General features: G+C 40.1%; 1 protein-coding gene across 1 annotated transcript in view; it reads left to right on the top strand.

Annotated features, from left to right (window-relative positions):
- adamts6 (ADAM metallopeptidase with thrombospondin type 1 motif, 6) overlaps positions 1-14,919 on the top strand; it is a 256,947-nt gene extending 242,028 nt beyond the window's left edge. Inside the window, exons 24-25 of the mRNA XM_073064545.1 lie at positions 9,165-9,321; positions 11,602-14,919. Coding sequence (XP_072920646.1) covers positions 9,165-9,321; positions 11,602-11,711 — 267 coding nt within the window. The 3' untranslated portion in view covers positions 11,712-14,919. The remainder of the gene's footprint in view (positions 1-9,164; positions 9,322-11,601) is intronic.
- The last annotated feature ends 329 nt before the right edge of the window (positions 14,920-15,248 follow it).

Genomic DNA, 15,248 nt, shown 5'->3' with positions numbered 1-15,248 from the left:
CCTGGTTTTGTATCATAAATAAACTTTATTCAAATCATTGGTATAGACTGTGAAAGCTAGGCCTCCAGGGAAAATCTTTGCATCACTCCAATGTGTTTCTTCTTTGTACTGTTTACAGCTCAGTGACACCTTTCCTACAGTAGGGTAACAAAAACTATACACAGTACTCCAGGTGCAGCCTCACCAACATCCTGTACAACTACAACTTCCTAACTCCTGTACTCATTACCCTGACTGATGAAGGTCTATTCACTCTCTCGAACTGTAATGCCTTTGACTAGTCCTACTTTTTTTCCCAACATGACTTAGAACATAGAACAGAGAAATCTACAGCACATTACAGGCCTTTCGGCCCAGCCCACAATGTTGGCCGACCATGTAGTCTACTCTAGAATCTGCCTAGAATTACCCTGCCGCATAGCCCTCTATTTTTCTAAGCTCCACGTACCTATCTAAGAGTTTCTTAAAAGCTCCTGCTGTATCCGCCTCTGCCACTGGCAGTGCATTCCACCCACTCACCACTCTCTGCGTAAAAAACTTACCCCTGACATCTCATCTGTACCTACTTCCAAGCACCTTAAAAGCATGCCCCCTCGTGTTAGCCATTTCAGCCCTGGGCAAAAGCCTCTGACTATCAATGCCTTTGATCATCCTAAACGCCTTTATCAGGTCACCTCTCATCCCCCATCGCTCCAAGAAGAAAAGGCCAAGTTCACTCAACCTATTCTTATAAGTCATGCTCTCCAATCCAGGCAACATCCTCGTAAATCTCCTCTGCACACTTTCTATAGTTTCCACATCCTTCCTGTAGTGAGGTGACCAGAACTGAACACAATACTCCAAGTGGGGTCTGACCAAGGTCTTATATAGCTGTAACATTACCTCACGGTTCTTGAACTTAATCCCATGGTTGATGAATGCCAACTCACTATACGCCTTCTTAACAATACTGTCAACCTGTGCAGCAGCTTTGAGTGTTCTATGGACATGGACCCCAATATCTCTCTGATCCTCCACACTGCCAAGAACTTACTATTAATAATATATTAACTGGCCAAGTTTTACATTGTTGGGTTGATATCAATGTCACAAGAGTAGCTTGGCTCAAAACACAGTTAGTTCTGGAGCACAATCTTTAGTACAATAAGCAGTACCAGGACTGGGATGTCATTTGGTCCAGTGGCCTTTGTTTTAGAGAGTGCTGTCAACCAATTCACATAGACTGAACTGAGTTAGCTAAAGTCTGCTGTCTGTGATGATGAGGACCCAAGTACAAACCCAAAATGGATCATACAGCTGAACATGGTTTGCAAATGCTTCAGCTTTTCTTTAAGACTCACAAGTTGGGCCATGCCTTTGCTAAGGGTAGGCATGTTCCGAGGGCCTTCTACTGTCATTAGCTATTTCATTGTCTACCACTATTCATGACAACAAGATTACTTTTGGAGAATTACAGGGAAATTTTGTTCTTCACATTAGATTGTCCCTGAACAACATTGCCTCACCAGTTTTGGGTCAGACAAGTACTCTGCCAAATAAGTACATTCTTTACTTATTCTACCTCCTGTTATAAACCTAAACAAAAAGTAGCTAAGCCGACCAGAGCAGAAGCCACACTGGATCCAGTACAAGGCAATGAACCTGGTCTGGTGACAGACTCTTCAGTGGGCAGATATTTCAGAGACAGTGACTAAAAATCCCTCACCTTTACCATTGCCTTCGACAAGGATAGGAGCAGACTGTATGGGCAAGTATTTAATTGGGTGAGGGATAATTATGATACTGTTAGGCAGTAACTTGGGAACATAAATTGGGAAAAGGCATTCTCAGGGAAATGTACAATAGAAATGTGGAGGTTCTTGAGCACTCGCAAGGAGCTCTGGATAGGTTTGTTCCATGAGGTAGGGAAAGGATGGTATAGTGAAGGTTGTCAAGTGTGGTGGAACATTTAGTCAAGAGGAAGAAGGAAGCAAACTAAAAGTTTAGGAAGCAAGGCTCTTGAGAGTTATAAAGTAGCCAGGAAGGAGCTTAAGAATTGACTTAGAAGAGCTAGAAAGGGACATGAGGATTAAGGAGAGTAGTGAGTAGGATTAAGGAAAACCTCCTCAAAGTGTTCTACATGAAGATGTTTGACAAGGTGTACAGTACATGAAGAAAAGGAGGATGACAGAGTGAGGGTGGGACCAACAGGGATAAAAGAAGAATCATGTGACTGGAGTCAGAGGAGGTAGGGGAAGTTTTTAATGAATACTTCAGTATTCACTAACGAGAAGGATCTTGACAAATGTGAGGTCAGTGTAGAACAGGTTAATCAGGTGGAATATGTTGAGGTTAAGAAGGCGTGTTAGAACTTTTGAAAAACATTAGGTTAGATAAGTTACCAGGGCCAGATGGAATATACCCAAGGTTACGACAGGAAATGAGAGAAGAGTTTGCTCTGCCTTTGCAATATTCCTTGCATCCTCACTGGTCACAGTAGTACCAGAAGATTAGAAGATGGTAAATGTAATTCCTTTGTTCAAGAAGGGTAATAGGGATAATCCTGGGAACTATAGTCAGTGGGGGGGGGGGGGGCAAAGTATTGGAGAGGGTTCTTAGAGACAGGATTTATGAGCATTTGGAGAAACATAGTCTGATTAGGGATAGTCAGCATAGCTTTGTGAGGGCAGGCGTTAGGGTTTGATTCACCTGTTTGAGGAGAAACAAACTGATGAATGTAGAGCCATGGATATGGTGTATATAGATTTTGTCAGGCATTCGACAAAGTTCCCCATGGTAATTTCCCTGTAGGAAACTTAGCTGTGTGGATTCAGAATTGGCTTGTCCACAGAAGGCAGAGGTGGTTGTAGATGGAGGGTATTCTGCCTGGAGGTTCGTGGCCACTAATGTTCCACAGGGATCAGTTATGGAACCCCCTACTCTTTGCGATTTTTATAAGTAACATAGATGATGAAGTGGAAGGGTGAATTAGTATGCAGATGACATGGTTTGGTGGTGTTGTGTGTAGTGATGGCTGTGATAGGTTACAACAGGTCTCCCGGATGGCCACATTTGCGCCAGGTTTGTCGAGCTGCAGCTCCTTAAGAACCAGGTTAAGGAACAGGAGATGCAGCTCGATGACCCTCGTCTGATCAAGGAAAGTGAGGAGGTGATAGAGAGGAGCTATAGAAAAGTAGTCACACCAGGGCCTCAGGAGACAGGTAAGTAGGTAACAGTCAGGAGAGGGAAGGGCAAGAGTCAGATACTAGAGAGCACTCCTGTAGCTGTCCCCTTTAACAATAAGTACTCCTATTTTAAATACTGTTGAGGGGGAACAGCCTACCTGGGGGAAGCCTCTGGCACAGAGTCTGCCCCTGTGGCTCAGAAGGGTAGGGAAAGGAAGAGGAAGGCAGTAGTGATAGGGGACTCTATTGTCAGGGGTTCAGACAGGCGATTCTGCGGATGCAGGAAAGAAACACGGATGGTGGTTTGCCTCCCAGGTGCCAGGATCTGGGATGTTTCAGATCGTGTCCACGATATCCTGAAGTGGGAAGGAGAACAGCCAGAGGTCGTGGTACATATTGGTACCAATGACATAGATAGGAAAAGGGAGAAGGTCCTGAAGACAGAATACAAGGAGTTAGGAAAGAAGCAGAGAAGCAGGACCTCAAAGGCAATAATCTCAGATTACTAGCTGTGCCGTGTGATAGTGAGTATAGGAATAGAGTGAGGTGGAGGATAAATGCGTGGCTGAGGGATTGGAGCAGGGATTCAGATTTCAGGATCATTGGGACCTCTTTTGGGGCAGGTGTGACCTGTACAAAAAGGATGGGTTGCATTTGAATTTGAAGGGGACCAATATTTTGGCAGGGAGGTTTGCGAAGGCTATTGGGGAGAGTTTAAACTAGAATTGCTGGAGGGTGGGAACCGAACTGAAGAGACGGAGGAAGGGCCAGTTGCCTCACAAATAGAGAAAGCTTGTAGGCAGTGTGAGAGGGAGGATAGGCAGGTGATAGAGAAGGGACACACTCAGACCGACGGTTTGAGATGTGTCTATTTTAATGCAAGAAGCATCATGAACAAAGCGGATGAGCTTAGAGTATAGATCAGTACTTGGAGCTATGATGTTGTGGCCATTACAGAGTCTTGGATGGCTGAGGGGCAAGAATGGCTACTTCAAGTGCCAGGCTTTAGATGTTTCAGAAAGGACAGGGAGGGAGACAGGTGGGGGCATGGCACAGTTGATCAGAGATAGTGTCACGGCCATAGAAAATGACGAAGTCATGGAGGACTTGTTTTCTGTCTGTCTATGGGTGGAGGTTACAAACAGGAAGGGGTCAATAACTCTACTGGGTGCTTTTTATAGACCACCCAATAGCAACAGGGACATTGAGGAGCAGATAAGGAGACAGATTCTGGAACGGTGCAGTAATAACAGGGTTGTCGTAATGGGGGATTTTAATTTCCTCAATGTTGATTGGCATCTCCCTAGAATGAGGAGTTTAGATGGGTGGAGTTTTTTTTAGGTGTGTTCAGGAATGTTTCCTGACACAGTATGTAGATAAGCCTACAAGACGAGAGGCTGTCCTTGATCTGGTATTGGGAAATGAACCTGGTCAGATGTCAGGTCTCTCAGTGGGAGAACATTTTGGAGATAGTGATCATAATTCTATCTCCTTGATGGGAACAGACAAATTAGGAAAGTGTTTAATTGAACTAAGGGGAAATATGAAGCTATAGAAAAAGTGAGGTAAGCAGCTGGGTATGGAAATAACATATGCAGGAAGGAGAATTCTATACTAGAAGATGTGAAAATAGACAAAGTTGAATAGTATCACATAAAAATTAGGTGGTCCTAATGCCTGAGGTACCCTGAAGCACATCTCAAAGGTTCACTTATTATCAAAGTGTACAACTCTGAAATTCTTTTTCTTCAGATACCACGAAACTAAGAAAGGAAAGAACTGCAACGTGATCATCAACCCTCAAAACCCCTTCCCCACACAAAAAAAATCAAGGATTGGGCAAAAAACACAATATTTAAAAAAAACTATAAAACTGGGAAAAAAAAGTCCATAGTCCAAGTCCATATCTAAATCCAAACAGCAGAAAAACCTGGGTAAGGTCGTAAACCGATTTGTATGGTCTCAGAAAGTGAGATGGATTGATCATAATAAGCCAAGAGAAGGTTCTCACTGCAGTAAACTAAAGTTTATCTTACACCAGAGCAGTGCATTTCCTCTAAGTAGAGATACTGAGGCCACAAAGATTATTCAGATGTCTGAAGCCAGTTGAATTCCTCTAGTACATTCCAACCATTCGAACTATCTCAAAGTAAAAGGCCTCGTCTTAGATGACCTTGCAGCTTTAAAATCATAATTTTTTTTACGTTGAGCATATTTTTGCTGTGGATGAATGTTACAATTAAACATCGAAAAGCAAAAACAATGCAGATTCTATAAATCTGAGATAAAGAAGAAATTGCTAGAAATACTCAATAGGTCATACAGCATCTATGGAGTGAAACATCTTTAGTGAAACACGCATCAGATATGAGAAAAGTTAGAAACTAATCATGTTTTCAGTTGTGGAACAAGGGAGTGGTGGTAGGAGGGTCAGTAGTAAGCAGAGAGAATAAAGGGTGCGAAATGACTGAAACCAGAATAAAAGTAATAACAATAGTGGTGGTGGTGGTGCCTGCTGAGAGCAGTTGGTGAAAATTTGAGAATCACAGCTGATCTGGTAGTTATGTTGAACGAGAAGGAAATAAACAAAAACTAGAATTGTTGTAACTACAAGATATAAAATGCTACAAATATTAGAAATCTGAAATAAAAGCAAAATGCTGGAGATGTTGAGCAGTATGTGTAGAGAGAGAAAAGTCAACATTACAGGTAAATGCTGAATTAATCTGGGAAGGCTGGTTATCAGAAATTGTTGAATTCAATATTGAAAATTGTAACGTCCAAAGTTGGAAAATCAGATGGCGTTCCTCCAGCTTAGGTTGACTTTAACATAGTTAATAGCCAAAAAACACATAAATGGCCAAAAAATATGGAGGTCAAAGTTTTAGGAGACAAAGAATTAAAGTGACAACAACTGGAAGCTCAGGGTCTCCTTGTGGACGGAATGGACATGTTTTACAAAGCTCTTACGCAATCTGCATTTGGTTCTCCAGGTGCTGGAGATAATAGTGACCATCAGATGTAATACTAATGAATCTAAAGGGTACACATGGATCAGTGTTCTCCTTGAAAGAGAGTATTTGTTTCCCCTGTACAGGCGGGAAAGGAAGACATAAGTGGACACGGGGTGCATCTTCTGTAGTTGCAAGGGAAGGTTCCCCAAGAGTGTAGTGGATGTAGGTGTTAATGGGAGAGCGAACTAGGGTATACAGAGTGATTAGTCCCTTTGTAATGCTGGGTGAAGAGGGAGAAGATGTGTTTGGGCAACAACTTTAAGATGGCAGAAGTTACACATGATGATGCTGTGAATGTGGTGACTAATGAAGTGCAAGCTGATGGGGGGGTAGAGAAGGGTCAAATAAGTGCTGAAAATGCAACAACTGCAATTGAGAGTTTTGTCATGGTTAAGGAAAAGAATAAGACATCTCATAAGCACTGGTGTGAAAGGTGTTGATCATCAGAACAGATACAATAGAGCTAGGGAGACAAAGGTGATTTTCCAGGAAGGAATCGGGGAGATGGTGTCAATTATTATTGAATTGACTTTATTTCTTACATCCTTCACATATATGAGGAGTAAAATCCTTTACATTTCATCTTCATCTAACAGTGCAATCAAAGTAATTTATAATAATTTAAAATAATAGAACAGTCAGTGTAACATAGAAATATACTCAGATCAGCGCAAGGTAATCAGTCTGATGGCCTGGTGGAAGAAGCTGTCCTGGAGCCTGTTGCTTCTGGCTTTTATGCTGCTGTACTGCTTCCCGGATGGTAGCAGCTGGAAGCAGTGGTTGGGGTGACTTGGGTCCCCAATGATCCTCTGTGCCCTTTTCTTGCACCTGTCTTTGTAAATGGCCTGAATCATGGGAAGTTCACAACTACAGATGCACTGGGTTGTGCCCCTCTAGAAAGTTCTTAGGATTTGGGGACCAATACCAGACTTCGTCAACCGTCTGAGGTGAAAGAGGCGCTGTTGTGTCTTTTTCACCACACAGCTGGTGTTTACAGACCATGTGAGGTCCTCAGTGATTTGGATGCTGAGGAACTTAAAACTGTTTAACTTCTCAACCCCATTGATGTCAGTAGGGGTTTGCCCATCTCCATTCCTCCTGTAATCCACAACCAGCTCCTTTGTTTTTGCGACATTGAGTGAGAGGTTGTTTTCTTGACACCGCTGTGTCAGAGAGATGACAGGGAGTAAAGGAGGGGACTTAGTACACAGCCCTGAGGGGCTCCTGTGTTGAGAGTCAAAGGGTTGGAGGTGAGAGAGCCCACTCTTACAACCTGCTGGTGATCTGACAGGAAGTGCAGGATCCAGCTGCACAAGGCAGGGTCAAGGGGAAGGTCTCTGAGCTTCCTGTCGAGCCTGGATGGAATTCTGGTGTTGAATGCTGAACTGTAGTCCAAAAACAGGATTCTCACATAAGCATCCTTCTTCTCCAGATGTGTAAGGACGGTGTGTAGAGCTGTGGCTGTTGCGTCATCTGTCGATCGGTTGTGTTGGTAGGTGAATTGTAGGGGGTCCAGTGTGGGGGGTAGCACGCTGCAGATGTAATCCTTAACCAGCCTCTCAAAGCATTTGCTTATTATTGAGGTGAGTGCGACAGGACGCCAGTCGTTCAGGCATGTTACCTTGGTCTTTTTGGGTACAGGGACAATGGTGGATAACTTGAAGCAGGCGGGCACTCTACACTGGGATAGGGAGAGATAAAAAATGTCAATAAACACGCCTGCCAATTGTGCTGTGCACATCCTGAGTACTCGCCCTGGGATGCCGTCCGGTCCCGCAGCCTCGTGACTGTCCACTCATTGGAAACATCTGCGTACCTCAGCCTCCGAGATGACCAGGCTGCAGGTTGTAGTGGTGGCTTTCCTCGGAGGCTCAGAGTTAGCAACATCGAACCGAGCGTAAAAGCGATTGAGCTCAACTGAGAGAGAGGCCGCGATGTTGGTGGCACCACTACGTTTGGCTTTGAAGTCTACGATTGTATGCAAACCTCGCCACAAGTCACATGTGCTATTCATTGTGAATCTTGACTCAATCTTGTCCCTGTATTGTTGTTTCGCAGCCTTGATAGCTCTGTGCAGATCGTAGCTGCTTTTCTCGAGCTCCTGCTGATTGCCGGCGATGTAAGCTCTGTGTAGTGTGGTTAACTGCTGCTCGCACAGAACTATTGAACCAGGGTTTCTGTTTCGGGAAGACCCTGACCGACTTCTGATGGACAACATTGTCGATGCACTTCCAGCTGAAGCACGTGACTCCATTAGTGAACTCGGAGACATCCTCATCATGGAAGACATTCCAGTCGACGTCTTCAAAACAGTCCTGCAGTATGGAGGCCAACAAGATAGCTGTTAGAGTGTGTCATGGATACTTGTCATTTACATATCATTTGAGATTAAAGTAGAAAGGTTGAGAAAGGGAAGAGTAAGAGGCAGGCTTTGTGAAAATGAGAACAAGGTGGAAATTTGCAGCAAAGTAAGGTAATTTTTCAGTTTGATTTGAGATCTAGAAGTTAAAGAAATACAGTCATCAATTTACCAAATTTGGACTGAACAAAAACTATTCTAAATATTCCATGCAAAAACCACTGTAGGTTGGATCTTATGGCTTTGACTTGGAGGAAGTTAGAAGAGTTAGAAAAGGAAGTAGTGAATGTAAGCAGCTCATCTTGGCAGATGAGGGTAGTGGTGGTTGGGCCTCTGTTCATGGAAAATGAGCCCCATAACATCCTGTTACGGAATAAGGGTTTAAAGGGCCTGAATGTCCATGGTGTAAATAAAGCATCTGCGACCCAAAGTTGAAGACTGTTGAAGACTGTCTAAGTGTTGGACGGCAGAGGTTCCGTGGGCTGAAAATGGTGGAAAAAATGAACAAAGGGTACAGAGGTGAATTGAAGTATGAAGAAATAATGTTCTCGGAGCAAGAACAGTCTGAAAGCAGGGGTCTACAAGGACAGCCTTTAACATGCATTTTTTGTTCTTGATTTATTGCAGTGTTCTGCACAATGTGGTCTTGGCCAGCAGATGAGAACAGTTCAATGTCTTTCGTATACCGGCCAGCCATCTACTGAGTGTCCTGAAACCCTTCGACCACCCTCAATGCAACAGTGTGAGAGTAAATGTGACACTACTCCTATCACCAATGCAGAAGGTAAGTACTTAAAAATATACAGCTTGAGTGGGTGACATTTCAGGAATGAGTCTTTTGGGATCTCTTCATTCTGAATTGTTTCAAAAAATTTTGTACACATGTTCCCTGGTGCTGTAACTTTCCAAGTTGTTCCAGTGCGGTGTGCTGATTGCTGTTTGAGTGCCTGGATCAATTAATTGTGCCAAAAAAAATGAACCACAGTATTTTAAAACCACAGAATTTGCAAACTTCAGGCTCTTGCTAATATTTCAAAAGAATCATACTTGCGTAGTAATTTGTAAATAAGCAGCAGATTTACGTCACTTGACGTAAGCTTTTTTATTACAAGTGTTAAAAGAATTGGTCATATGTACTTATAAAGGTCAGGCCATTCAAGGATATAATCTGAAGACGTGCACAATTTTGATAGGTCATTTCACCATATAAATAACACCCAGATTTTGACAGGGAGCATGAAAAATAGTGTTGCTGCTCACCAAGCCACATGCAGGATTGCTATTTATAAGGAAACGATCTGAACCAGTAGATTGTTTTCATCTTGAGTAACTGGCAAAGTCAGCTTCTTCTATGCTCCCTACTTAGTGTTAAATATGGTACTTGGTTTTGGAGCATATCAGGCATTTGCAGTCAGAGTCAGTTCCTTGCAATAAATCAGTTTTTAAAGAATTTGAAAGGAATATCTGTATGTTTTCTCAATTGATGACAGAAGTGAGGTTACATTTATTTTAACCACTTGTGAAAGTTTATACCAATGAAAGACATGATGTTGAACTCAGCATCTGTTTGAATTCTTGAGTTGTACTTTTGAATTACTGTATTTTTTTGAAGCCAGACTTTGAAGGATTGCTTCTGTTAAGTGTAATGTTACATTTACTGTTGAGACTATACTGTAGTACAAACACCAATAGTCCAACCACAGCTACAGTGGATGAAATACAGTTCTGTACCATTTCTTTTAAAGTACGTGTGTGGCTGCAGGATCCAGACAGTCCAAGGTCATCTGAAACCTGAACCAAAATGGCATTTTAATCATTTTTCATGCAGTTTCAAGTTCCTTTGTAGTTTATGTAGTGTGTTAAAGCACCCCTCACAGTAGCTGCAAGTACTTGCCATTTAGTATTTATTGTTTTGACCGTAATGTATATCCTTGGTGCATTCCACATCTGTAAGTCAAGACATGGATATTTCTTACGATTCATTGATTCCAGATGAAGTATTATTTTAACCAATGGCTAGGCAAATTTCACAGAGAACATTCCTCTCATGGTTATAGTATATTTTGCAAAACCATATCATTAAACAAAGGTAAACAATGAACATCATAAATCTAAAGTAAAAACTGGAAGTGGCAAAAGTAAGCATTGCTGTAGTCAGTATCTGAAGGAGAAATATTAATTAATCTACTGGAAAGAATCCTTCATCGGGCTGATAAAATGACAATTTTCTAAAAAACAAGTTAATTTTAACATTGTTTTATAGTTGTTGTATTTTTACAGATTATGAAATCTTAATGTGTTTTCAATATAGTTGGACTAAGCCAATATCATATTTTCAAAAGAACATGTTTGACAGATTTTTGGAAACCATAATATAAATTTTCTGTTTATGACTAACCAGAAGTTCTCATAGCAACAAATTATAGGATAAATGCCAGTGAAGATTTGAGTTTGATGGAAGCATGATTCAGAGAGACAGTACTGGAATGTTTTAAATGTATCTCTGACCTTTGCTTTCCTAAAGTGAGTTCTTCTCAACGGGTACAGATCCAGAGAATTTGTCCATATGCGTACCATATGAGCGCCAAAGTAGCATACTGGTTAGAGCGACGCTATCACAAGTTGGGGTATCGGAGTTCAGAGTTCAATTCCAACGTCATCTGTCAGGAGTCAGTACGTCCTCCCCGTGGAATGCCTAGATTTCCTATGGGTGTTCCAGTCTCTTCCCACTTTTCAGAGACGTACCGGTTAGTAGATTAATTGGTCATTGTAAATTGTCCTGTGATTAGGCTAGAGTTAAATCAGGAGTTACTGGGTGGCAGGACTTGAAGGGCCTATTGTGCACTGTATCTCAATTAGTAAGCAACCCATATGAATGATTATATGAAAAAAATGGTTTCTGCAATGCTAAAAGAAACACTGAGAAAAATTTCACATCAGTTCATTAAAAGTTTAGTTCTTCCATTTTGGAAGATGTGGGATGTTTCCAATAGAGATATGTACATCTTGGAAGTGAGATAATTTTGTACCTATACTCAGTGTTATCAATTCTTTTACTTCGTAGAATGCAAAGATGTGAACAAAGTGGCTTACTGCCCACTGGTGCTGAAGTTCAAGTTCTGCAGCAGGGCGTACTTTAGACAGATGTGCTGTAAGACCTGCCAAGGACACTGACCCAAAGCAAGCCTCGTTAATTCTATCATGGAAAATGTGCCTGCCCTGAATTCAAAAAGGATCGGGATTTGATGTCCCACAAACTCTACCCTGTGGAAATTGTAACCACTGGTCAGCTTCAGCTGACAATAATTTGCTGTTATTTTAACTTCTGTGAAGTGGGATTTTTTTTTAAACTAAGGTGCTGGACACAGAGTGGAGGAGATGCCAGTTCTAAGTTTTCTGCTCAGCAACATGAAAAACACTCAGCTGTTATGGACAAGCACGTTCACTTGAACAAATTGAATAGTTGGTTCATCTCCAGGGACCAGAAAGTTAATGTAATATATATTGGACCTAAATAAGAGAGAACAGTTTGTATATGTTCAAAAGCTGATAAAGCAGAAAATAATAATTATGTGAGCTTGCCTAGCTAAATAAAAACTCTGAAAGATATGCTTTCAACACACTTTAGGAACAATTACAATTATTTATCTCTCACAACAGTGACCAAAAGAAGTTTTATAGTATCAACAGATAAGTTATTTAATAAAAACCAAAAATGGAACAGATTTCGTCTGTACATGGTGCTACATTTCTAGTCCTTTCCACTAAAATTCCTATTTTCAAAGCTATGTGGTTTAAAAAGATGATACCCCAACACTGGAAATCTGAGTCAGATTTGCTCCATTTAATAAATGAAAGTGAATTGAAACATTATTCCAGTAAGGCTATTGAGTGCATCCAAATCAATGAAGGTTTCTTGCTGCCAACCAGACATTGAAGTTTCAAACTTAAGTGTACAATGTAATTTTAACACTCTTTTAATTTGCTATGTTTTTTAACAAAGGCAAACATGGATGTTGCTTTACCATTGTGAAGTAAGGGAAGGCAGAGATCACTCAGCCAGTGCCTTCCCAATATCAATGATGCGCAGAGCCTGAAATGTACTGCTCTAACTGCCCTTGTTTACACCACTGGTCTTAGAATGGCTTTGTCCATTGAGACCACCATGCTAGGTATAACATGCAGACTATCTGCTTTGATATCAAAAAAACTTGCAATAAAAAAAATGCTCCAGATGCTTTTCTATTTCAAAAGAGGAAACCCTTGTTTCAAAATCATTTTTGTGCTGCTGTCAAGATAAATGCAGCCAAAGAATATTTGGAAAAGAGAAAATATGAATGATGTTAGAAGCTTTAGTAGCACTACTCTCAGTAGGAGTATTAGCAATACATTATGTTTAGATTTGACAATGTATTGTTTACCTGAAATAATATTTAAATGTGAAACCACATAGTATTTGTACACTAAAGGTAAAAACAGACATGATTCCAAAGCCCAGTGCTTGCAAAGTAAATGGCCGAGCTTGATTAAAGACTCAATATGGAGGTAATAAAAGAGGATACTTGTTCATATTACTATAGTACTTGAACACTTGCAAGCTGCAGCAAGTACTTAATGAATGTGCATTTGTGTTGAACTGTGCCTCTTTTGTCTAGTGCAATGAACCTATGGTAAGTGAGAATATTTGTAAATCATTGTGTACAAAATCCATTAACATGCAAAACAGGGCACTTTTCATCAGTTAAGTGAGATTCTGTAGATTTTGAATGAAACAAATGTTTAGTAGAGTACATTTATTTTCATTTCAAAGGAATTATTTTAAAGTAATTTTCGTGAAAAATGTGATTCTTTAAAATAAAGAAAACTAACTAGCTAATTACACATCAGCTAAAATATTTAATCAGCGAGGATGTGATTTGTTACACAACAATGTACAATTTAATAATTTCCTCTAATGGCATCTTGCACAGGAAATTGTCATTTTGCATATTTTTATAAAGTCATATGTATGAAAAAAACCTTTTCAGATGTACAGTAAATGCAGAACAACATAGTTTTTGACAATCTATATAGGATGTTGTGCTGCACACTCAGTCATAACCATGAAAATCTTGTCTGTCACCTACTACCTCTGGACAGTATTTTTAAACTGCTTTCTTCTATAATACAACTGGCCTTGCCAATGAGGTGCTTGTTCAAATGCCTATAATTGGGCTTGCTTACAAACTAGTTCCATATATTGGACATCATCTTGAATAAAACTAACCAGTCTACCTTGGTGCTATCATGCCTTGAGAAATCTGAGCTATCATAAAGGGAACAGTGTTGCTATGACAATCCCAAGAACCAGTGCTTAATACTCCAGGGCATGACTGTTTTAATCAATAAATATTTCACTTTAACAAAGAACTATGATTAATTAATTCCTCTTTACCTCAGATTATGTGTTAACATTGCAAAGACTTGTTTCCATGGATTGGTTTGTTTATTGTTTTGTGGTACTGGTGCTATATAACAAGGGAGTTGAATGCACATATATCTACACTATAAGAGAGCACTGACAGTTGAATTAATGCAACTCCCTCAAGCTCTATTGGATAACATTATCAAAGGGAGAAGGATAAAAAAAACTTAATAAACCAAGAAGAACATAAAATTTTCAACTGGGACCCAAATAAATTGGACAGAAATTGGATCAGAAAGTGTTTAAATAGCACAGTTTATTGCTGCTGCTACCTTGTAGCCACCTTAATATCAATGACTGAATCCTTTGTAGTTCTCAAGCTGATAACAGTTAATTGTTTAAGCTGTAAAGGAATTTGACAGGCCTGCCATACTGAGAAGAACACTACTTAGTAGGCAGTACAATGAAGAGCCCAAGGCAGACACTACAGTATTATCAGCATCTGGTCATGTAGAGTAAGAAAGGGCTTGTTCACAGAAATACCCCCAAGGTGCATACTTCATGGAGCGGTACATTTAATTATGGACTCTATTAATCACTGAATGTCACATAAATATCCTTATCCAGAATGGAACTAGCATTGTATTATTGTGATTAGTTGCTTATATTTTACATTCAGTATTAATGTGGTACACTGTTATTAAATATTTCCTTTTTGGTAAATTATATGCTAATTTATTGCCATGTTTCATGACACTTGTTCTCCATTCATTTCACTACGTATATTGAAAGTTAATGCTGAATGCAGTGAAATGGTGTTCTGTATTTGTGACACAGGACTGTTTTTCTTTGGTAATTTAAAACAATAAAAGTGCAGCTTCTAAACCTAGAAACAATTTTGTTTCCTTGTTGTTTATTTAATAGACAATTCCATAAATTGTCCGCTGGATAATATAAACTTGTAATACATACGCATATTCAATATATACTGTATGTTCTGAAGTAACTATATAAAAATAGACTTCATTTGCAGAATCTTGTTAAAATCAGCTAGAATCTGGATCTTGTTTCTCATTTACAGTATGATCCTGTAGAAAAACATATCCTGACCTTCTGCAATATATATCATGGTTCTGTACATGTAATCCAAATGGTTGCAAAAATTATTTTTTATCTTAATGCAGTGTAGTGTATCTGATAATTTGTTATGCTGCTATTGAAACTGGAACATTTACATCAAATATAACTTAATTTATCTAAAGGAATTCAACACATTTTCAATTTGTATAAAACCTAGGCTCTTCCAC

The sequence above is a fragment of the Hemitrygon akajei genome, chromosome 13, assembly GCF_048418815.1.
Source record: "Hemitrygon akajei chromosome 13, sHemAka1.3, whole genome shotgun sequence".
NCBI lineage: Eukaryota > Metazoa > Chordata > Chondrichthyes > Myliobatiformes > Dasyatidae > Hemitrygon > Hemitrygon akajei.
Note: the sequence above shows the minus strand (reverse complement) of the source record. Positions and strands in the feature narration are given on the sequence as shown.